Raw genomic sequence first — 25,315 nt, 5'->3', positions numbered from 1 at the left:
ACAGAGAAGGACAGTGCTGCTGTATTTTGGACCACAAAACAAAACATAATGTTTAATTTTACAATGTAAATGACACAATTTCATTAGCCAGTAGTTAAATACAAGTAACATAAAATCAATATTTAATGTGTCAATAAATGGAGAAATAAGTCTGGTAAACTATTTCTAAGCCTTTCTGGTTAATAGTCTTTTACTATTCCATCTTCTTTCTTTCCCAGTATGAGTTAGGAGAGATTTAGCCAATATTTGAGCATTTCTTTCATTTTTTACGAGACTGGAAATGCCAGGCTATCATTTTTAAATTACATTTTCAAAAATGTGTGTGCCTGTGTGTGTGTGTACATGCCCATGCCTCACATGTGGAGATCATCAGACATGTGAGAATAGGTTCTCTCCTTCCACCACGCGGCCCCCGGGGATCGAACTCAAGTGGCAGGACCTTTACCTGCTGAGCTACCTCGCCGGCCCTACGCTGTTGTTTTTAATTGAACTTTAGCTCCCTGGGAAGAAAGTTTATTATTTGAAAGGGAGGGAGAAGCAACTCAATAAATCAGAATACAGACGTCTGACTAAACAGTGCCCTGGTGACCGTGTGGTAAAAAGGGGTTACGACAGCAGGACAGGGGTCGTTTTTTCTAGTGGCCAAACAATTCTTAGATGATAAGAACTCAGTAACTATTGATAAATCCAGATCCCCTGAATCAAACAACTATTCATTTATAAAGAAAACAAAAAAGTCCAGGAGCTGGAGAAATGGCTCCAGAGGATCTGGGTTCGAGTCTAACACCCACATAATGGCCCTCAACCATCTGTAACTTCCAGGGGATCAGATCCCTTCTTCTAACCTCCACAGGCTCGAGGCATGCACACAGTGCACATAAATACATGTATAGAAAATACTCGCACACATAAAACAAAATAACCAAATCTGTTTTTTAAGTCCAGAAATAGGGTGTGGTAATTCGTGCTTGTCATGGGCAAAGATCCAGAATCTAGACAAGGATCAAAGTAGAGGCCAGCCTCTGCTACATATCAGGTTCCAGACTAGCCTGGGCTACATGAAATCCTGCCTTTAAAACTTCCATTCCCACAATGCTTACCACTATAACATTCATAAAGTAGCCTCCCATCAACGCATAGACTCCTCCTGAAGCACCCACAAGAGAATTAAGGGGGTCAAAAATGGAGCTGGCAAGGGAACCTGGAGAAATAAAATACAAAAGATCAGATGGAGCTATAAGAATTATGAATGAAGTAGGATTAAAAAGATCTAAAGTAAAAATATGGGACACTCTGACCATTATCATATTAGCAAACAACAACTCCACCTTGCCCTTGTGTGCCGTATAGATTCAGGCATGCAGGTTATTTCTAAAACATTAAACATTTGCTAGAAGTAAATCAGAGACAAGAGCTCAGACTCTGGAGCCAGACTCCTTAGCCATGACTTCAGGACATTATTTATTTCTCCTGTCTGTAACGTGGAAATATTAATAAAACAGTTCCCATAAGGTTGTGAGGCGACGTAAAGAGTTGATACACATACCATCTGAAGGCACTGTGCGATGTGTGTCGTAGCCTTGCTAGCTCTTATTTCAACTGGGCCGGTGAGGTGGCTCAGTGGGTAAAAGCTTGCTGCCAAGCTGACAGCTTGATCCCTGGGACCCACAAGGTAGAAGGATGGACCCAGCTCCGAGTTGTCCTCTGACCTCCACAAGGGTCTACACACACACACACACACACACACACACACACACACACACACACACACGCGCGCGCGTGCGCGCGCGCGCGCGCACGTACACACGTACACAAAAATAAGTAAGTGTGATAAACCATGTTCTGTGCACTACAGGTGTTCTGCTCATGTCCTAGAATTACAGAAAAGAGCCATACCCACTGAGCCATCTCCCTGGAGGTGGCCTCAGAATCCTTCTTGACATAAGGTCCAATTACATTCTCCAAGCAAGATGAAACTCACTTCCTAACCCAGTCCTGGACACCTGGGCCAAAAGAAGGTGAGCATTGAGATGCCCTCTCTATACTCCTTACTTTTACTGTTTGGTTTTTTCCTCTCATGACCTCCCTTCCTTCCTTAGGATGTAATACATATTTATTTTGTGTGAAAAGGAATGTTTGGGGGTTGGAGATATGGCTCAGCTGTTACAAGCACCGGCTGCTCTTCCTAGGTTTGGTCCCAGCGTGTACTTAGTGGCTCACAACCACCCATAACTCCGGTCCCAGGAAATCTGATGCCTGTTTCTGGTCACGGCAGGCACTGTATGCATGTGTGCATGCAGGCAAACGCCCACACACATGAAAATAAATAAAGGATGTGCTGAGGAAGCACTCAAGAAGGAAAGACTTTCTCAGAAGGAATTTCCATTATGAGGAGAGGGGGAGGGGAGGAAGAGGATGAGAAGAAACATCTCTTCAACACGCATACCATGGTACTCTCAAATACACAAATACACTAAATACATATATACATACATACATACATCAATGGAATGAGAAGTTGGCATAGAAGCACATACTTTAATCCCAGCACATGATAGGCAGAGGTAGGAGGATTGCCACAAGTTCAAGGTCAATCTGGTCTACATAGTGAAATTCTATCTCAAAAAAACAAGAACAAAACAAAATAAACAGGGGAAATTATACCATAGTGTATTTACCAGATAATAAATAAAAAGATAATAAATGGATTTTGTTGGATTTCTTTTCTTTGTTTTGGTCTAATTTTTTATTTTATTATTATTATTATTATTATTATTATTATTATTATTATTTTGGTTTTTTGAGACAGGGTTTCTCTGTGTAGCTTTGTGCCTTTCCTGGGACTCACTCTGTAGACCAGGCTGGCCTCGAACTCACAGAGATCCGCCTGGCTCTGCCTCCCGAGTGCTGGGATTAAAGGTGTGCGCCACCACCGCCCGGCTTATTTTTGTTTTTAAACAGAGTCTTGTTATGTAGCCTTGAATCTACTAAGAAAAGCAAACTGGCAGAGATCTGCCTGCCTCTGCCTCCTGAGTTGCTGGGATTAAAGTTGTGTGCTACCTAAAAACTACTTTTAAAATTTAATTGAACTTTAAAATCTTTCCACAGAGCAAATTACAGGCTGAGGTGACTTTATTGCTGGGGGTTTGTTTTGGTTTGTTTTTTGACACAATGTCTTACATAGACCAAGCTGTTTACAAACTTGCTATGTAGCAGAGGATGGCCTTAAACTCCTGATCCTCCTGCCTCCATCTCCTGAGTGTTAGGATTATAGGCACACCCCCCACTTCACTGAATCCCAACAGTCATTTAAATAAGAAGTGATAGCCAGGACTGAGAATGAGCCTCAGTGGTGGAGTGCCTGCCTACTGTGTGCAAGGCTCTGGGTTTGGTTCTCAGCACCACTGCCTCTTTCCAAGTAATACCAATTCCGCCAAACCTTCTCCGTAAAGCTGAAGAGGCTAAGACATGTCCCTACTTGTTGTATGAGGCAAGCACGACTTTAGTGCAAAGTGAGCAAAGACATTACAAGAAAACTACAGTCGCTGACTGTGGAATCTGACTCAGTAGGAGAGCACTTGCCTAGATCTGTCAGTGCTCTCGGTTCAATCTCCAGCAAAGGAAGGAGGGAGGAAGGGAGGGGGGAGAAGGAAGAGGTGGGGGGGGGGGGGGAACGACACCACGGTCTCTGGCTTCGGCTGGCACCTGCACTCATATGCACATAATTAAAAACAAAGTGGTTGTAGCACACATCTCTAATCCCAGAACTCAGGAGGCAGAGGTAGGTGGATCTCTGAGTTCGAGGCCAGCCTGGTCTACAGAGTGAGTTCCAGGACAGCCAGGACTACTCACAGAGGAAACCCTGTCTCAAAAAACAAAAACAAATCAAACAAACAAAATAAGCCTTTTAAAACTTTAATATAAAGTCTATAAAGGTCATAATATACTATGACCAAATATGACCTATGACCTTCCAAAAGCAAGCTTGGTGTACATTGGAAAGTCAGTCAATGTCAATCTTCATATTACAAACCAAAATGGACAAATGGTATAAATAAACAAAAAATAAGTTAATAAAAAGATTGGGCTGGGGAAAGAAAAGAAGCCGCAGCTGAGGCTTAGGTGTACAGCCTTGCTCAGCAAGCATGTAGACCGTGGCTCAGTCCCCACCACAGCAAAGCCAGGAAGGGAATGGATGACAAAATACAGATATCTGCATGTCAGAGATAGTTGCATTCAATAGAGAATGTGAGGCAAAAATGTAAATGGGCAGATGACTTAAACAAGTCTTTCACAGAAACAATGAAATGGCAGGAGGGAGTCAATAGCCATCAGAAATTTAAACCCATTGTTAGCACTAGGCACATGACAGACAGGCTAATATAAGGAAAAGTGACCACACTAAACTACGAGCCTAGGGAAGAGCAGGGACTTCTGCTGAGGACACGAAACGGGCCGCCTTACTGTCATGTGCCCTACACAGTGTGGATCCCAGGGTCACATCCCCAGAGTGTCTGAGTCGGTAGGTCTGGTGGGATCTGAGAGGCCTTAGGTGACCTGAGCTCTCCGGGCGACTGTGACTATCAGTCAGCTTGGGGGTGCTGAGCTGAAGGCAGACTGCCCATGTCTGTCTTTTAATGTGCTCCTGTGAATTTACAGAAAGGAGAAGTCTAAGGATCAGAACTGGTCTGGTCCCATCACTCTGCCTTAACAGTGTCATCTGATTGCTGGCACTGTGGATCAGCGGGCACACCTCCAGGTAGCAAGAGTAAGGACCCTAGGTGACACTGCACGTGGAAACACACAGAGAAGGCGAGGGTGGCAGAGAACTCTCACGGCATCTTGGCTTTCTTTTGCCCGCCGTGAATCGTGAATTGCTAGGGACTGGTCTGTTTGCAGATGACCCCAACAGCAGTGGGAAGCATAGACCCGAATGGTGAGAGAACCCTGCCAAGAAGCAACTGCCAAAGCCACCAGAGGACGTGGGCTGACCCTTCACATTCTCTCCCAGGACTTCTGTGCTCTGATGCTGGGGCAGAGCTGCGTCCACGGGCTGAAATCAAGCCCTGAGCAGAGCAGGAATGTACAGTAGATGCCTGAGGCCCGCAAGTCCACACCTCTGCATTCAAGGACAGGACAAAAAGACACAGGAAGAAACAGAAAGAGGGAGTGGAGAAGCGGGATGCAGACAGAGGTGGGGTATCTGACAGAAGGTGGGGTATCTGACAGAAGGTGGGGTATCTGACAGAAGGTGGGTTATCTGATAAGCCTTGGCATCATGCCTTCTCAAAGCTCTCTGTTTACTATAGCTCAAGACCGCTTCCTGCTGTCCATACTACTGCACACTACAAATCAGGCCCTCCAGAAATTCTCTCAAATAGCAGTTGACAAATACCTTCCATCAACACTAAATTGAATTGAATTGTAATCCCTAAGCCACACATTGACATCCAATTCCCTGGAACAATATTTGAAAACATCTTTTTTTTTTTTTAAATTTTATTTATTATGTATACAGTGTTCTGCCTACACATATGCCTATAGGCCAGAAGAGGGCACCAGATCTCATTATAGATGGTTCTGAGCCACCATGTGGTTGCTGGGAATTGAACTCAGGACCTCTGGAAGAACAGCCAGTGCTCTTAACCTCTGAGCCATCTCTCCAGCCCCCCAAAATAGGAGATCTTACTTGATTTGTGAGCCACCATGTGGTTGCTGGGAATTGAACTCAGGACCTCTGGAAGAACAGCCAGTGCTCTTAACTTCTGAGCCATCTCTCCAGCCCCCCAAAATAGGAGATCTTACTTGATTTGATTTGTTTGTTTGTTTCTTTTGTTTTTTTGAGACAGGGTTTCTCTGGGTAGCCCTGGCTGTCCTGGGACTTGCTCTGGAGGCCAAACTGACCTCAAACTCGGAGATCTGCCTCTACCTCCCAAGTGCTGGGAGTAAAGTCATGTACCACCACAGCCCATCAAAACCTTATCTGAAAATAAGGCTACCCAGGGGAGAAAAAATGTGAGCACCAGTTGTGGCGGCATGTGCTGGACAATTTTATGCCAATTTGACAAAAGTTAAAATCATCTGTGGGGAGAACTTCAATCAAGAAAATGCCTCCATAAGATTGGGGTGTAGGCAGCTGGGCGGTGGTGGCGCACACCTTTAATCCCAGCACTCAGGAGGCAGAGCCAGGCGGATCTCTGTGAGTTCGAGGCCAGCCTGGGCTACCAAGTGAGTTCCAGGAAAGGTGCAAAGCTACACAGAGAAACCCTGTCTCAAAAAAACAAAAAAAAAAAAAAAAAAGATTGGGGTGTAGGGCATTTTTTAAATTAGTGATTGATGGGGGAGGGTCCAGCCCATTGTAGGTGATGTCATCCCTGGGCTAGTGGTCCTGGGTTCTATTAAGAAAGCAGGCTGAGCAAGCCATGGGGAGCAAGCCAGTAAGCAGCACCCCTCCATGACCTCTGCATCAGCTCCTGCCTCCAGGATCCAGCCGAGTTCCTATCCTGACTTCCACAACTGATGAACAGTGATGTGGAAGTGTAAGCCAAATAAAGCCTTTCCTCCCCAACTTGCTTTTAGTCATGGTGTCTCATCACAGCAGTTGTACCCTGACTAAGACATGACTCATGCCTGTAATCTCAGTACATGGAAAGCTGAGGCAGGAGGATCTGGTTCGAGGCCAGCTTGGGATACATTAGAGAGTTCTTGGGCAGTTTGAGCTATGAGATCAGTCTCATAAAAAAAAAAAAAAAATAGCCGGGCGGTGGTGGCGCAAGCCTTTAATCCCAGCACTCGGGAGACAGAGCCAGGCAGATCTCTGTGAGTTCGAGGCCAGCCTGGGCTACCAAGTGAGTTCCAGGAAAGGTGCAAAGCTACATGGAGAAACCCTGTCTCGAAAAAAAACCAGAAAGAAAGAAAAGAAAAGAAAGAAAGGCTAGGCCATGGTGATGTATGCCTTTAATCCCAGCAATTGGGAGGCAAAGACTGGTGGTACATCTCTGAGTTTCAGGCTAACCTGGTCTACAGAGAGAGTTCCAGCACAGCCAGGGCTACACAGAGAAACCCTGTCTTAAGACAGACAGACAGACAGACAGAAAGAAAGAAAGAAAGAAAGAAAGAAAGAAAGAAAGAAAGAAAGAAAGAAAAGGAAGAAAGACAGAAAGAAAGACTGGGAATGTAGCTCAGCAGAGCGTTTGCCTAGTATTCAGGAAGATGCTGAATCCCCAATACCACAAAAAAAAAAAAAAAAAAAACAAAAAAAAACCATAATCTCACCACTTGGGAAGTGGAGGGAGAAGAATCAGGAATTCAAGAGTATCCTTGGCTACTTAGTAAGTTAAAGGCTAACCTGGGCTACAAGAGCTTAGACAAGACCATAACACAGACTACTTCTCCACAGTGAAAAAAATTAACTGCGGTGTATTCCTGAAATGACACAAACAAAGGAGTGAGAGCAGATTAGTGCTTGTCAATGGCAAAAACGGGCGAGAGGTGGGAAGAAAGGGGCTGGGCCATCAGAGGGCAGAGTGAGCGCTCCTCGGGGTGCTGTGGGTGTTACTGTCTCCACTGCACGACCATGAATATCTTGGATGTGTTGCTGTGTTAAAATTTACAGGATAGCAACACTGGGGACAAATGGCCAAAGGTATCTGGGATCTTGAGATATCATTTCTTATAACTCATGTCAATCTCCAGCTTTCTCAAAATTAAAGCATTTATTTATCTATTTCTGGGATATCTATGTAGCTCTGGTTGTCCTGGAACTTGCTTTGTAGATCAGTCTGACTTTGAACTCACAGAGACCCGCCTGCCTCTGCCTCCCAAGTGCTGGGATTAAAATCGTGTACCACTACACCCAGCAAAAATGTCTTTCTTACATGCAAATCTGGCCGTGTTACTTTCCAGCCTCTTCAGTCTAGCATTCCAAGATCCAAACACCAAGCTGCTTGTAGTTTCGAATTGTGTAAATGCTAGGAGACTGAGATAATCTGAGGCCAGCCACTGGGACTTTTCTTCATGAGCTTTTATTATCTCTAATATCTAATCTCTAGTTAAATTATCTCTAACACTTACCATATTCCCTAGCATATTATAATTCTGCATATCATATGCTCGGGTGCAATATATACTGACTTCAGTAAAAAACCCTCTGTAAACATCTATTACCTTTGGCTTCAATCCCAAGAGCCCAGAAGTGTTGATTCCACATTACCGTCAGAACACTAACCTGCAAGCACTCCTGCCAGGTACACCAGCCCCACTCGGAGGCCTTTGTGGACCATTTCCAAGGGAATACCCAGAACGAGCTGCATAGAGAGATTCCCCACGATGTGCTGGACTCTGCAGAGACAAACACCGGTCAAATAACAAAGCAGCTGTTGTCATGGGAGATTTGCATGTGATAGTTCTACTTAAGAACTTGCTAGAATTTTATTTTCTGTCTTGAGAGAGAGAGAGAGAGAGAGAGAGAGAGAGAACTTATGGCAGCCAGAAGAAGGCTCCAGATTCCAGATCCTTTAATGCTGGAGTCACTGAAGCTGTGCGGCACTCCATGCCAGTCTTAGGATCAAAGCTACAGTCCTCATGACTGAGCAACAAGCACTCTTAACCACTGAGCCTTCTCTCCAGCTCCTGCATTTTAGGGTTTTTTTTTTTTTGGCAGGGGGTGGGGGGGGTGGGAGTGGGGAGGTGGGGTGGGGGTCAAGACAGCGTTTCTCTGTGTAGCTTTGGAGCCTGCCCTGGAACTCTGTAGACCAGGCTGGCCTTGAACTCACAGAGATCCGCCTGCCTCTGCCTCCCCAGTGCTGAGATTAAAGGCGTGCACCACCACTGCCCAGCTTTTAATTTTTTGTTTTTGTTTTTAAGTGGGCAACTCTTTTATCTGTTTTTTCTCTTATTTTTTTTAAATATTTAAAGATTTATTTTATGTATATGGTGCTCTGTCTGCATGTATCCCTGCAAGCTAGAAGAGGACATCAGATCCCAATTATAGACAGTTGTGAGCTACCATGTGGTTGTTGAGAATTGAACTCAGGACCTCTGGAAGAGCTGCCAATGCTCTTAACCACTGAGCCATCTCTCCAGCCACCCCCGCCCTTGTCTGTTTTGAAATAAAATCTTACATGATGCTTCCATATGTAAAGCAAATAAAAGTCTTTCAGAAACATAAATGTATGTTATAAGTTCTGCTTTACAACGATTATTACTGAAACAAAGACCAATGAAGCTAATTTAAAGAATGAAATCCAGGCATGGTGGACTTTAATCCCTTTTCCTGGGAGGCAGAGGCAGGTGGATTTCTGTGAGTTTAAGGCTAGCCTGATCTACATAGTTAGTTCCAGGATAGCCAGGGCTATCTGTGAGACCTTGTCTCAAAAAAATTATTTTTAGCCGGGCGGTGGTGGCGCACGCCTTTAATCCCAGCACTTGGGAGGCAGAGCCAGGCAGATCTCTGTGAGTTCGAGGCCAGCCTGGACTACCAAGTGAGTTCCAGGAAAGGCACAAAGCTACACAGAGAAACCCTGTCTCAAAAAACCAAAAAAAAAAAAAAAAATTATTTTTAATTAAAAAAAATAAGAGAGAGAAAGAAAGAACTCAAGGTCTCGGGCTGCATCTCAGAGGGTACCACACTTGCTCAGCATACATGATGCTCCTGGTTCTGTGTTCAGCACCAAGCCCCCCCCCATGTCTGTTTAGCCACTGACCCAAAATGCGATCATTTTAAATGGGGGGAGGGCTGAGTCACGTGGGTGAAGCTCAATTCACCTGACACCACAGGGCTCCCCAAGGAAGTAGGATAGCCATAAGCTATTTGCTGACCACAGTGGGTAGGCATGGGGGACCAAAGATGATGAGTAAACACTTTTTTAAAATTTTTTTGAGACATGTAGCCTATGCTGGCCTTGAACTCCTGATCCTCCTGCCTCTACCTCCCACCTACTGAGATTGCAGGCAAGCACCATCATCTGATTCTGAGTAAGGTCTTGAAAGGCTCTCACATTTAAGAAACTGTAAATGACTGGGCAGTGGTGGTGCATGCCTTTAATCCCAACACTCAGGAGGCAGAAGCAGGCGGATCTCTGTGAGTTTGAGCCAAACCTGGTCTTATAGTGAGTTCTAGAATAGCCAGAACTACATAAGACAGAGAGAGAGAGAGAGAGAGAGAGAGAGAGAGAGAGAGAGAGAGAGAAGGAAAGAAAGAAAGAAAGAAAGAAAGAAAGAAAGAAAGAAAGAAAGAAAGAAAGAAAGAGAGAGAGAGAAAGAGAGAGGGAGGGAGGGAGGGAGGAAGGGGGGAGGGAAGGAAGGAAGGAAGGAAGGAAGGAAGGAAGGAAGGAAGGAAGGAAGGAAGGAGAAACTGTAAACAAACCTGGAAGACAAACAGCCTCCCCTGTTCATTATCTTTCTTGCTTTGCTTCCTTCCTTTGTGTGTGTGTGGGGGGGGGGGGGGTTGTATGGGCAGGTGTTGTGTAGTTGTATCCCCTGAGGCCAGGGGAGGGCGCTGGGTCTCCTCTGTCATCCTCTCTCTACCTTATGGAGGCAGGTTTTCTCCTGAACCTGAAGCTTGTGGTACTCAGCCCGGCTGGCAGCTAACGAGCACCAGCCATCTTCCTGTCTCCACTTGTCAGAGCACTGAGGTTACAGACACACATGACATCACACCCAACAAGAGCTCTTAACCACTGGGCCTCCTCTCCAGTTCCATCTATACTGCTTCTATACCTCCTTGTGCTACCATTTAACTGGTAGTGAGTCAGTTAAACCATAGTGCACATCAATCAAAATGCTCACAATTAATTTTTGCAGTGTGTTTGGAGGAGGCAGACTGTGGTTCAGCTCAGCTCTACCACTTCAGTCACCTAAATGGTGCACTGGACAGCATCCAACACGTAGGGCGACCTACTTTTGGTCTGATAGTGGTTTGGTCTCAAGTCATTGATATTCCTTTTTGTTTTAAAGATAGGGCTTCTCTGTGTAGCCCGGGCTGTCCTGGAACTCATTTTATAGGCCAGGCTGACCTCAAACTCATGGAGTTCTCTGCTTCTAGAGTGTCCAGATCATTAACATTCCTATATCAATACCAACATTAGACAGTTATACAGAGTACAGCTAGCTTCCAAGGGCACATGTGGCACACACACACACACACACACACACACACACACACACACACAAATAATAATAATAACACATGTTCCAAATAGATTAGTGGCAATTTGGGTTCTTGTTTATCTCTCTCTCTTCTTTTACCCCTTCCCCTCCTCTGACAGGATTTTGATATATAGCCATAGCTGACCCAGAATTCTATGTAAACCAGGCTAGATCTCAATTCAGAGATCTGCCTGCCTCTGCTTTCCTAGTGCTGGGATCCAAAGTGTGCTCCATTACACCCTGCCTTGTTTTCTTTTTTAAAAAAAATTTAGCCGGGCGGTGGTGGCGAACGCCTTTAATCCCAGCACTCGGGAGGCAGAGACAGGCGGATCTCTGTGAGTTCGAGGCCAGCCTGGGCTACCAAGTGAGTCCCAGGAAAGGCACAAAGCCACACATAGAAACCCTGTCTCGAAAAAAAAAAAATTTAAATCTTATTATATTTGTGTTTGTGTGTGTGTGTATGTCCCCGCTCACATGCACACATGTGTATCAGAAGACAATTTTCAGGAGTTAGTTCTCTCCTTCTGATACGTGGATTCCGGGGACTGACCTCATGTTGTTGGGTTTGGCAGGTGTCTTTACCCTCTGAGCCATCTCACAGACCCCCTGTTTTTGTTTGTATTTCAAGACCGAGTTGGGCTGGCTGGCTGGCTGGCCTGATATTCAACATGTAAGTCCTGCTTGCCTTGATCTTCTTGCCTCTGGCTCACAAGTGCTGGAATGACAGGCACCCATCACCTTGCCCAGCCTAACGATCCCTTCTGATCTCTTCTGACATTGTTGACTTGCTCATCATTCCTTACCCAGCATGGACCAGCATGTATGAGATAAACCTCCAGGCCTCTTCCCTCTTATCGGGGCGGTAAGTAAAGGGACTTTCCAAGATCCCCGTGTCCAGGGTGATCCACTGCTTCTGAGGCTTCCACACAGCATAATAAATAAACACGGCCAGCTGTCAAGGGGGAGTAATCATGGCGGTTAATCAAGCTTCCTCTGGAGGTGGGCCCCATTCAAACCCCCAGGCAGTAGTTGTGGCTGAGTGATTAGCTCAGAAGACATTGGATTAAATTTCTCCACCATCCCCCACAGTGAGGAGCAGTGTTAGGCCAGATTGTAACGAAGACTTTCTGAGCCCCCTTCTCCTTGCTTTCCTGACTCTCTGCTGCCTATTATTACGTTCTCTAGCACCCTCCCAGAACACATAACCTGTGTCCCTCACCTTCACTCAGACTCCACAGCCCAGAAACCTTGCAGATGGTCTAATGAAATGATGAAGATCAGTGCCCCAGTGATGTCATGTGAGGTCCTGTGCCCCAGTGATGTCATGTGAGGTCCTACCTTGGGATGTGGTGGGAAGGGCATTTTACCCCTATCTAAGTCATTCTTCTTCTACACTCCCAACTCTAGGCTAACTATGTAAAAAAAAAAAAACTTGGACAGCCCCAGACAAGGACACTCTACAAGGTACCTGGCCAGTATACTTCATCTTTATCAAGGTCATGAAAGACTACTGAGAAGTTGTCATGAATCAGAGGAGCCAGGGGAAGCAGGACAACTTAATGCAGTGTGAAACCCTGTATCGGAACCCTGTATCGGAAGGGACCAGAGGATGAGAAAGAGGACATTAGTGAAAAAAATCAATCAAATCTAAGTAAAGCCTGGAGTTTAGTTAATGGTGCAGGTTCAGCCTCCTGAATATAAAATATAAAATCCAAAAATGCTCCAGATTTTGAAGTTTGTGAACACCAATATGACACTTGAAAAATTTTAGAAATCTGGAGAGATGGCTCAGTGGTTGAGTGATCTTCTAGAGGACCCAGGTTCAATTCCCATAACCCACACAGTGGCTCAAAACCATCTCTAACTCCCGTTACAGGGAATCTACTGCCTTCTTCTGGCCTCTGAGGGCATGAGGCATACATGTGGTACACAGATACATAGGCAGGCAGAACGCCATACACATAAAGTCATAAAAATTTAGAGAACAAGTTTTAGGTTTATGTGTATGTGCTGACCTTCATGTGTGTGCACACAGCTGGAGGCCGAGGCCAACATCGGGTGTCATGCCTCAGGTGCCAAACACTTTGCTTTTTGAGACTGAGTCCCTCATTGACCTGGAGCTCAAACAGCAGGCTGGGCTGGCTGGCTAGCAAGCCTTGGGAATCCATCCATTTGTCTCCAGCTCCCTAAGTGCCGGGATTCAAGCACATGCCACAACTCCTGGCTCTTTTACATGGGCTCTGAGGATCAAGTTCATGTCCACATGCCTGCATGGGAAGTATTTTACAGACTGAATTATCTCCCCAGATCCAAAGTTTTAGATTTGGGAGTACTGAAGTCTATAAATATGCCAAAATTGGAGCTGGAAAGATGACTCAGCCATTAAGAACATGTACACTGCACCTGCAGAGGATCTGAGTTCAGTTCACTGCATCCACATCTAACAGCTTAAGACTGCTTGTAACTCCAGCTCCAGGGAATCTAGTGCCCTCTTCTGGCATCCAAGGGTACGTGCACTCACACGCAACCCTCCCTACTCCCACACGCATAGACTCATTTTTAAAAATTATTCGGAAATATTCTGAAACATGGGTGCTGAAGAGATAGCTCAGTAAGTAAAAGCATACACTGCTCTTCCAGAGGACCAGAGTTCAATTCCCAGTACACATATCAGGTGGCTCACAACCACTTGTAACACCTGCGCCAGGAGGGATCCATAACTCTGGCTTCTGCAGGCACCTGTGCTTACACACAATTAAACGATTAAAAAAGAAAGAAAGACATTATTCAGAAACACAAACCATTTCTGGTGTGAGCATTTCTGTTAAGAGATACTCAGCCACTGGGCAGTGATGGCACATGCCTTTAATCCCAGCACTTGTTATAAGAGCTAGCAAGACAAGCCTAAACTAAGGTGGAGCATTCATAATTGTTAATAAGTCTTTTTGTCTTGATTGGGGAGCTGGTTGGTAATCCAAAAAAAGCCTGCTACAGGAAAAGCTTGCACATTTGCCATAAAAAGTTTGGTTTCTGCAATGGTTAATTTTATGTTCAATTTGACAAAGTTCATACAGGCTCAGATATATCTTCAAACATCATTCCAGATGTTTCTGTGACTTTTTTGCTTTTTTGTATATTGCCTACCCATTAACTAGTTAGTTAGCTAGCTAGTAAATTATATGGTTGCAGAATCTCACTAAATAGCCTAGGCTAGCTTCAAACTTACTTGTACCCCAGGCTCTCTTAAACTCAAGATCCTTCTGCTTCAGTTTCCAAGTTCTGAGATTACAAGATCATGCCCCCATGCCCACCTGAGGTCATTTCTTGAGATGAGATTAGGATGTAGTTTAGTACCCCTTTCCCTCCCTCTTATATATGGGTTTCAGATGAAAGCATTAATAGAAAAAGACTATTTCATGAGGAAAAGAATTACACTAGCAAAGGGCCTTGGACTCAGCACAAAACCCTTAGTGGGTCTCCAGCTTGCCCTGAAGATTGGAGAGTTGAACCCTCCCTCACTTTTCAGCTCCCTCCCTCATACCCTGCTGATTCTGTTCTGCTAGGGAACCCTGACTACTACAGTCCCTTACACCAAAGCTGGAGCATTAGTGGGAATTAAGAGGATTATACTAGGGACACCCTCTGGGCAGCCATCTCCACCAACTCTTTCATAAGACAGCAGTCTAGGAGAAAAACCTTGGTATCACAAAGGTGTCACAAAGGGCCTGGCCCTCCCCAGTCACTAAGACACACCCTTGGGTGACTCATCCCCACCTCTCTGAGCTTTGCCCTCTTTCTGGAAACCAAGAAAGCTGAGCAGGTCATAGACTGAGAACATATCCCATCAGCCCAAAGTAGACACCCACAGCAGATGCCACAGTTTTCCTGCTCAGGCAGCTGGTGACTGTTCTAAATATATACCCCAGGCCGACCTGACCGACCAGTCTATTTTGTTTCATGAAACAAAGCCAATTTGCAAGCTGAACATGGTGGTATATGCCTGTAATCCCAACACCTGGGTGGTTGTTACAAAAGGATTATAATGAGTTTATGGCCAGCCAGCCTAAGCTACATAGTGAGTTGGAGGCCAGCCTGGGCTACAATGCCAAATCCTACCTCACAGGGAAAAAAAAAAAAGCTAATTTGCAGGCCCAAAGTTCCCTGGCTTCTAAAGACCCCACCAGCTAAAATGAAATGAAGCTAGTAGAGCCAGTGAGCAATAGGCAGTGGATTTTCACCATGGACGAAACCAACCCCTGGGTTGGCAGCGACTGAGCAAATCAGCTCTGGGAGCACGGAGTGGGCAGAGGCTTCATGTGTGCAGCCCTGGTCCCTCTATGCTCTTCCTACATGGTTTCTCCTCCAGATGTCGGTTTCGATCCCACTCTGTTTGCAGCTTCCAGTCTGAAGTGATGTGAGGGCCCCTCTCATGGTGTTTACCTCAGCCAGGCTGACGGAGATGATGAACAGCGGTGGCGGGAGGCAGTTGGCTCTCTCCAAGTATGTTCTTCGGACGGGCTCAGGAAGCATCCACTTTGAGACAATCCTGTGGACCTTTCTGCTCCTGGGCAAGTCTTTGCCTTCCCTGTCCTCTCTCACTTTCTCCTCCTCCAGCTCTTCCTTCCCCTCTCTCTCCATGTTCAGATTCACGCTCTCCATCTCCACATCGTGGGCAGCAGCCATGGGCCTGGTCCTCCCTCCACCTAAAACAGATATGAATGTCAGGGAAACAAGATGAGCCTTTGGTCTGCAGAATGTGGCTCTTTCCTGGACTCTTCGGGAAACTGTTTGTTTTCCTGGTCCTTCCTGTGTGTGTAGCTAGGAAGGAGGCAGCTAAAGATGATCAAAATGGTCCAAACCTCCTAAGTGGCCCCAAATGACGTTTTTGCCATATTGTTTTGAGAGAGAGAGAGAGAGAGAGAGAGAGAGAGAGAGAGAGAGAGAGAGAGAGAGCCAACCAGCCTGTAGGTAAAGGCACTTGCTACCAAACCTGACAGCCAGCCTGAATTTGATCCCTGGATCCACATTGCATTGTAAAAGAACAGAACCAAATCCTGCAAATTGTCCTCTGACTTCCACGTGTTCATTGTGGTACACACCCACACAATAAATGAAAGTAATTAAAAAACGCTTAAACAGGGAGTCTAGTGCTCATAGACCTTAGGCATGTAGCAAACTCTGTGTGTTCTTTTCTTTATAAAAACAAAACAACAACAATAAAAAGCCATGGGCCAGCGAGAGAACTCAGTAGGTAAAGGGGTCTGCTGCCCAGCTGGATGACCTGCGTTCGATCCTCCAGACCCACACTGTGGAAGGAGGGAACTGACTCCTGAAAGATCTCTTCTGACTTCCACACCATACACAGAGAATAACTTGAAGTGTAACTTACAATAAGTAGTCGAATGTGGTGGTGAACACCTGTAATTCACTCGAGAGGCAGAGGCAAGAGGATAAGAGCACCCTTAGCCTTACAGTGAGTTCAAAGTAAGCTTAAGTTGCCGGGGAAGTGATGGTGCACACCTTTGATCCCAGCACTTGGGAGGCAGAGGGGTAGGCGGATCTCTGTGAGTTCGAGGCCAGCCTGGTCTACAGAGGGAGTTCCAAGACAGCCAGGGCTACACAGTGAAACTCTGCCTCAAAATAAATAAATAAATAAATAGTTTTTTTTAAAAAGGAAAGAAAAAAGCAAGCCTAGGCTAAGAGACCTTTTCTAAACAAATAAGTAGTAAAGTAGATAAATAATGGAATATATTCTTTTAAATAAAAAAAAATAGCATATCCGTGGAGCCAGACAGTCTGGGGACTAAGGACGTACCTCAGTTGGTAGAGTACGTGTGCAGCATGTGCAAAGCTCTGGTTTGATCCCCAGCACCACACACATTAGGTGTGATTGTTCTGTCATCCCAGCACTTAGATGATAGCAGTGGGAGGATCAGAAGTTCAAGGTCATCCTCTGCCTAGCAAGTGTGGCCACATGGCCTGCAGTTGTAACACTCAGCAGGCTGAGTGGGAAGTGCATTTGAACCGGGGGTGTGACACCAGCTTGAGCAAACAGCCAGACTCCATGTGAACAACAGAAAAGCTGAATTTGTCCACGTAACAGCTGTAAGGGTACCTCAAGAAAGTTATATACATTGAGCCCCAAAGTACTTTTTTTGTTTGGTTTGGTTTGGTTTGGTTTTTCAAGACAGAGTTTCTCTGTGAAACAATCCTGGCTGTCCTGAAACTCACTCTGTAGACCAGACTGACCTCAAACTCAGAGTGCTGCCTCTGCCTCTCAGTGCTGGGATCAAATGTGTGCGCCACCACCGTCTGGCCCCAAGTTACCTTTTTAAAACTGTGGTAAATCACAGGAACCTTGGGCTGGTAGGATGGTTCAGTGGTCAAGCCCAATAAGCTGAAACCGACCCCTAGAATCAAGAGTAAAGGAGAGACTCTGCCCTTCTGTCCATAAAATATATAAATAAATGTAAAAAGAAGTTTTGAGTGACATGAAACTATTTTCACCGTTTAAGCAGTTCAGTGATATTGAACACATTTGCAATGTTGTGCAATCATTAGCACGATCTGGTTCCCAAAGATTTTCATCGCCCTCCACAAAAAGCCCACACCCGTTAAGCACTCACTGCCCCCTTATAGTCTCACCCTCATCCCTTGGAACCACTAATCTGCTTCTGTGAATTATCAATATCTGGAAAGTTCGGGAAACCCATCCTGTATTTTCTTTCTGGCTTTTCTCTCTTACCATGTTTACAAGAGTCATCTGTCTTATAGCCTGAACTACAGTTTTCTTTTTTATGTGCATGAATATATTGTAGTGTACAGGTACCTCACATTTTGGGGATCCACACATCTGTTGATAGTAAATTGTTTTCACTTTGTACCTATTGTGACTAAGCTTGCAGGAACATCCCTGTACAAGATTTTGTTTGAATGCCTGTCTTTAATTCTTTGGTGCATATAACCTACATGCTGAGTCATGGAAATTCTGTTTGACTTATTAGGTGCCCCCTAGGATTCCATTCTGAAGCAGAGACGATGACAGCAACTGGGGCCATGATTTCAGCTAATATATAAAGGACAGTTGGACAATAACTGACACACCACACAGTAGACATCCCATCATCATTCATTATTATTGGCAATGGATGGGTATGTAAGTGTGTAGATGGGTGGATGGATGTATAGATGGATGGGTGGAGGGAGGGAAGGAGGGAGGGAGAGAGAGGGATAGATGGAAGGAAAGGTTGAATGGGTCTATTTTCACAAGCGACTTGATTGGAAATCAGATCAAATCCAATTTATTTCCAGATGAATTGCCTCAGGCATGACTGACTCCATGTTACAATGGGTTATACTCAGTGAATTCAGGAAGGAAGCAAATTCTTTCATTTTTCTTTTTATGGCAATATTTCTGAAAGTAAAGTCTTTCCCATCCAGTACCTTCTGCCTTTCCACTCACACATGACCCAGGATCAGACATTAGATTCATATATGTAGTAGCTGAGATCAGCAGCTTTAAGTCATAAATATTAAAGCATTTAAATAAGGTCAGGGCTGGGAATATAGCTCAGTAGTAAAGTGCTCACCCACATGAGCATGTTGTGGGGTGGATTCCAGCACTGTAAACAAACGAATAAGTCTAATTAGGAATTATGACCCTCCCAGGAAGCAGCCCCATTATAAACTTAATTACCATATATGATCATTGTATGAGGGAATAAAATTCCACATTGTTGACAATGCGACTTTACATTTATAAAAGGAACCAGAAAAATAAGGATGACCTGTGTTCTGATTAGATTTTCTGTCATCTTGACACAAAGTAGAGGGGAAGAGGAACTTCAACTGAGAAAATGCCTCCACCAGGTCAGCCTGTGGGCAAATCTGTGGGGCTTTTTTTGATTGATGATTGACGTGGGTAAGCCCTGCCCACTGGGGGGCCACTGCCCCTCCTGGGCAGGTGGTCCTGAGCAGTATAAAAAGCCAGCTGAGTGAGCTGTGAGGAACAAACTAATAAGCAGCTTTCTTCATGCTCTCTGCTTTGGTTCCTGCCTCCAGGTCACTGCCTTGAGTTCCTGTCCTGACTTCCCTTCATGATGGGCTGTGAGCTGTAAGCTGAAATAAACCCATGCCCCCCCCCCCAGTTTGCTTTTGGTCGTGGAGTTTTATCACAGAAATAGAAACCTAAGGTATGATCTCAGATTTTTCTCTTCCTTCAGATTTTAAAATGTCCAGAAGTTCTATGACTTCAAACTCACCATGTTAGGTATGTAAATGCCTGTACATGCGTCCTGTGATGAAAAGATACCAGAAGTTCTAAGACTTCAAGCTCACCATGTTAGGTATGTAAATGCCTGTACATACATCCTGTGGTGAAAAGATACCAGGACCACTTGGAGGAGCCAAGACTGTGCATGTCTGTGGTCTTCCCGGGCGTTGCAATGAGGATGAGACCTGATACAGAATCCTAGCTACTTGGGGCTGTAACAACAGACCGGCCGTAAGAAGTCATTTGTTTTCACCTCTCTTCGGTGGCTATCCTGCTTGGACCTCCCTACCTGTCCGTCCCTCCCTGATTCATCCTATCTCCAACACGTGGGCCTGTGACACTCACAGGGGTCCCTTCCAAATCTCGGCCAGCCTCCCAAGTCCTCCTATTCCTTTTGATATCTCCCACGCCTGGATTTCTGAGTGAAGTTAAGTACCTTGGAAATATTAGCAAGCACATTGTGAAAAAGACTGATAACAGGAGCAGTACGTGAGGCGCAAGTTGACGCAGCCTTTGGAAGGTGTCAGGTGGCCTCTCCCAATCGAGATGGTTTAATGGGTAAAGGTACTTACTACACAAGCCTGGCAATCTGAGTTCGACCCCTAGAACACACATAAAGGAGAGCGCGGACTCCCAGAGTTGTCCTCTGACCTCCACATGCACACACACACAATACAGTAGCATAAAAATTTAAATACAAAAAGTACATACCAGGCCAGGTGTGTGTGGTAGCATACAGTTTTATTGCCAGCACTCAGGAAACAGAGGCAGGTGGATCTCTAAGAGTTTGAGGCCAGCCTGGTCTACATAGCTAGTTCCAGGACAGCCAGGGCTACATGGTGAGACCTGTCTTTAAATAAATTTTTAAAAAAAAAGCCTTTCAAGAGGATACTTCTAGAATTCTACCCAGCAAAGGTATTTGAGTAAGTACACAAAGCTATGTTCCAAGGATGTAAAATGTAGAACTATTTGCAGTAATTAAAAGGCATAAACAGCCGGGCGGTGGTGGCGCACGCCTTTAATCCCAGCACTCGGGAGGCAGAGCCAGGCAGATCTCTGTGAGTTTGAGGCCAGCCTGGTCTACCAAGTGAGTTCCAGGAAAGGCGCAAAGCTACACAGGGAAACCCTGTCTCGAAAAAACAAAACAAACAAACAAAAAAAGGCATAAACAACCCAAATGTACTTCAAGGAGGACGTTGCTTTTATTTTTCTTTAAGAATGAGTATATGAGTATCTGCCTGCATACATCTATGTGCCCCGTATGTGTTCCTGGTATTCATGGAGGCCAGAAGAAGGCCTGGAACGGGGTTACAGATAGATGGTTGTGAGCCACTATGTGGGTGCTGGATCCTCTGCAAGAGCAGCCAATGCTCTTAAGTGCTGAGCAGTCTCTCCAGTCCTGGATGTTGCATTTTATGACAGTTCTAATTCTTAGGTTTTCTGTTGTTGTTGTTGTTTTTGTTTTGTTTTGTTTTGTTTTGTTTTGTTTTGTTTTGACAAGGTCTCACTATGTAGCACTGGCTGTCCTGGAACTTGATCGGTAGACCAGGCTGTCCTTGAACTCACAGAGATGCACCTGTCTCTGCCTCCCTAGTGCTGGGATTAAAGGCATGCACCACCACACAAGGCTTTTAGGTTTTGTTTGTTTGTTTGTTTGTTTGTTTGTTTTACAATATGCATCATATCAACTTCCCCTTTGTAGGGCCTCCCAAAGCAAGTCTAATCTAAAGTGATTTATTCATTATACACAGTTTCACTTGGGTCCAGTCTGTGTATAGACTCCATGGGGTCCAGACAGCTTGTAGAAGCACAATTAATTAATTAACTTTGGTTTTGTGAGACAAAGTTTCATATAGCCCAGGATCTCTGGTTGCCATTATCTTGCTATAGAGCCAAGGCTAGTTTTGAACTCCTGATCGTCTTGCCTCTGCCTTCCAGGTGCAGGGATTATAGGTTCCTGCCACCACAGCTGGCTGGAAAGCACCTGTTAGAGAAGCAACATGACATTTCCAGAGGCCTATGGGAAATGCAGCATGGCGGTCAAGGCAAAGCAGGTGGCAATGATCACAGCCCACTGTCGTCTGTCTGAGATACAAATGCACCCACAGCTATCCCGTGCCTGCTCAGTCACTCCGTCACTGTGTCACGTGAGTGCATATTTACTCCTCTGACCACTGTATTAGTCATTAAGCAAAGATCACAAGGCTTTCTGGCATTTTCTTTAATGTGCTGCCAGTTTCTGCTGCCTATTCTTTGTTGAAACACACACACACACACACACACACACACACACACACACACAGAGACCAAAACTGGATGGCACTGCTGTGAAATGGTCTCACCCTGCCCAGGGGAACAACTGGGTGGGCAGTTAGGATGCCTCTAGCCTTCTGGTTTACAATGGAGATGTTCTCCTGAGAACCAAGAGCCGGAATCCTCCTCCCCCACCCCACCCCCCACCCCCGGTGTTAGCAGATACCCTGGTTTGTTTGATTATTTTTAAGATTTATTTATTTATTATATACACAGAAGAGGTTGCCAGATCTCACTACAGATGGCTGTGAGCCACCATATGGGTGCTGGGAATTGAACTCAGGACCTCTTGAAGAGCAGTTGGTGCTCTTAACATCTGAGCCATCTCTCCAGCCCCTAGTTTGGTTTTGTGATACAAAATTTCACTCTATAGTCCCAGGCTTGACTCTACAGTCCTGCCTCAGCTTTCTTAATACTGGTACCATAGGCATACCTCAGCAGGCCCAGCTAGCAAGCAGTCTTTAATAAAAATCTAAGCACAGTCGGTAGCAGACACCTTTAATGCCAGCTCTCTGGAGCTGACACAGGAGGATTGAAAGCTTCAGAGCAGTCTGGTCCACATAGCAGGACGCAGTCTCAGAAACAAACAAAGAACCAGCAAGATGGCTCCCTCCGTAAAAGCACATTCAGGGCAAGCCTGACAATGGGAGGTTGATTCCTGGAACCTCTCCCTTAAAATAGATGAATGAATGAATGAATGAATGAATGAGAGGTAGAAGCAGAAGAGAAAAAAGAAACTTGAGTCAGATGTGGTCCAGGCACTTAGGAGGCTGAGGCAGGAGGACTGCAACTTCAAGGCCTGGGATATGCACTAGCAAGACTATCTCAAGGGTAAAGCAACATTTTAAAAAAGAATTCAAATATAGGAAGTACTTTCTTCCTTTGGGACCTCACGTGGTCCACGCACTGGAAAAGGTAGGATTCTGCTATCAAAACAGCTGCCTTAAAAATATTAAAAATAAATAGATCAGGACTGGAGAAAGATGGCTTAGTGGCTAAGAGCATTAGCTGCTCTTCCAAAGGACCGAGGTTTGAATCCCAGCAACATCCACGTGAAGGCTCACAGCATCTGGAGCTCCAGTTCCAGGGATTCTACAGCTTCTCGTGTGTTCTGTGGGCAGCACCGCACACAAGTGGTGCACAGATATATGTGTGGGCAAAACACCCATACTCGTAGAATAAAATAATTAGATTTTAAAAAATCAGTAGGGTTCCTTGGATAAAAGGTATCTGCTGCCAAGCCTGAAGAACTGGGTTCAATCCTTGGGACCCATGGGGTGGCAAGGAAGAACCAACTCTAAGTTGTCCTCTGACCTCCAAACATATGTATACACACACACACACACACACACACACACACACACACACACACACACTAAATAAAATTTTTAAGTGCAATCTTTTAAAAATGCAGATCAGTAGGGCAGATTGTGGTGATGTAAGCCTTTAATGCCAGCCCTTAGGGAGGTAGAAGCAAGCAGGTTTCTGTGGGGTTTTTTTTATGCCAGCCTAGTCTACATAGGGAGTTCTATGCCAGGGCTACATAGAGAGACCTTCTCAAAAAACAAAACAACAAAATTAAAACTCAGTTAAAAAAAAGAAGATGTCTGGAGACAGAGCTCAGTAACAGAGCACTTGCCGGGCATACATGAAGCTCTGGGTTAAATTCCCAGGACAAAGGAAACCAAAGGGGGGTGGGAGGGCTTCCTTAGAGACTCTTGACATCAGCAAGGGAACTTCCCCCTCACCTTTCAGCTGCCTCAGATCACTGTATATCATATAATATCTCCTAAAGTTACAGTTTAAATTATGGCCAGAAAATTTTAAGTGACTTCGTTTTAGTCCCTACATGAGTCTAAAAGCACAGAGATAAAGTTGTTTCTGAAATAAATTATCTGAGGAGTAATAATACCCAGGAGTAATAATGTTCATGGTCAGCAGTAATAATGCTCAACAGTACTAATACTTGGCAATAATACACAGCAGCAATAGTGCTCAGCAGTACTAACACTCCCAACAGTACTACTATTCAGCAGTGCTAATACTTAGTGGTGCTACTATCCAGCGTAATAATACTCAACAATAATAATACTCAGCAGTGCTAATACTCAGCAATGCTAATACTCAGCAGTATGAATACTTATAGCACCTGAGGTCCCAAAGAAGAAAAGAAATGCTTGGTTATTTAGATATGTCTCTATCTGTTAGTAAAATTTTGTTTCCTTTTTGTATTTGTTGGAGACAAAATGACCTTGAACTCCTGACCTCTATCTCCCTAGTGTTGGTAAGTGCTACCACACCCAGCTCATCTCAATTTTCATGTGGGTCTGTATGTGTGTGTGTGTGTGTGTGTGTGTGTGTGTGTGTGTGTGTGTAGTGTCTGCACATGTTCAAGTGGGTGTGTGCATGTGTGTGCAAGTGTATGCAAGTGTGTGTGAAAATAGAGGCCAGAGGTCAACATCAGGTGTCTCTTTTCAATTGCTCTCTACTTTATTTATATTTATGTGTGTGTGTGTGTGTGTGTGTGTGTGTGTGTGTGTAAAATGTGTGTGTACCTGTTTGTGTGTGAGGATGCACACATGCTACGCTGTGCATCTGTAGGTCAGAGGACAACCTTGGGTGTTGGCGCTCACCTTCTCTCTTGGTTACCACTGTGTGGCATACTCCAGGGGACTCTCTTGTCCCCACCTCCATCCATGGGAGTGCTGGGACTACAGACACTCACCAGCCCATCTGACTTTTCCAGGGATCTGAACTCAGCTTGTGAGGCTTTTATGGCAAGCCTCTTTACCTGCTAAACTATCTCCCTAGATCTCCACCTCTCGCTGAACCTCGATTTAGCTAGACTGGCCAGCATGAGCATCAGAGATCACCTACCCCTTCTCAATGTTGGGATTACACACAGTCACCACTGCATCCAGCTTTTTATGTGCACAGCAAGCCCTTTTCGGACTGTGCCCTCCCCCAGCCCCTCATCTCCCTCTTGACGAGTAATTCCTGTGCTGACCAACACTCACCAACAACTTCCAAAGCCCTGCCCGTACCAAAGAGACATACAGAGTGGACCTACGTATATCAGACATCCAAAACATCACTGAATTTGACATTCTACCCACTCCATCCAAAACTTTTATTTGTAGCTGAAGAAAAACAACAACAAAACTCACTTTCTCAGGCCTCCTTAACTTTCTTCATTTCTATCACTAGCCTTGCCCAGGCTGGTCCTGAACTCCCTATGTGGGCAGAGATGGCCTTGAACATCTGCTCTTCCTGCCTCCACTTCCCAAGTGCTGCAATTAAAGACATGCGCCCGGTTTATGAAATGCTGAGAATCAAACTCTGGGACTCTGCATGTTACTTGAACACTCTACCAACTGAGCTATGTCCCCAGCCATTATGAGTTTTCTACTCCCCAAACAAGAAACAAAGGCTGTAATCACTGAGATCACAGAAAATACATAATACATAAAGGTTTATCAGGCAAAGCCAGCCTTTCAACTCACATTCATTCCCACAGCTCAGGCTGCAGGCAATAGCCGAAATACCCAACCATATGTGTTCAATCTTTGAAAGTCAAGAACT

The 25,315-nt window shown here is 45.0% G+C and overlaps 1 protein-coding gene across 3 annotated transcripts in view; it reads right to left on the bottom strand.

Annotated features, from left to right (window-relative positions):
* The window catches only part of Rhbdl2 (rhomboid like 2), a 66,131-nt gene that overhangs the window by 6,253 nt on the left and 34,563 nt on the right, over nt 1–25,315 (bottom strand). For all 3 annotated transcript variants that reach the window (XM_059254924.1, XM_059254925.1, XM_059254926.1), the window contains 4 exons: nt 15,589–15,851; nt 11,952–12,100; nt 8,228–8,340; nt 1,101–1,201 (listed from right to left, as the gene is read on the bottom strand). In XM_059254924.1, the coding sequence (XP_059110907.1) occupies nt 1,101–1,201; nt 8,228–8,340; nt 11,952–12,100; nt 15,589–15,851 (626 nt within the window). The remainder of the gene's footprint in view (nt 1–1,100; nt 1,202–8,227; nt 8,341–11,951; nt 12,101–15,588; nt 15,852–25,315) is intronic.

Source organism: Peromyscus eremicus, chromosome 2, assembly GCF_949786415.1.
Source record: "Peromyscus eremicus chromosome 2, PerEre_H2_v1, whole genome shotgun sequence".
In the NCBI taxonomy this organism is placed as follows: Eukaryota; Metazoa; Chordata; class Mammalia; order Rodentia; family Cricetidae; genus Peromyscus; species Peromyscus eremicus.
The sequence above is the reverse complement of the archived record's forward strand: the minus strand, read 5'-3'. Positions and strand labels throughout refer to the sequence as shown.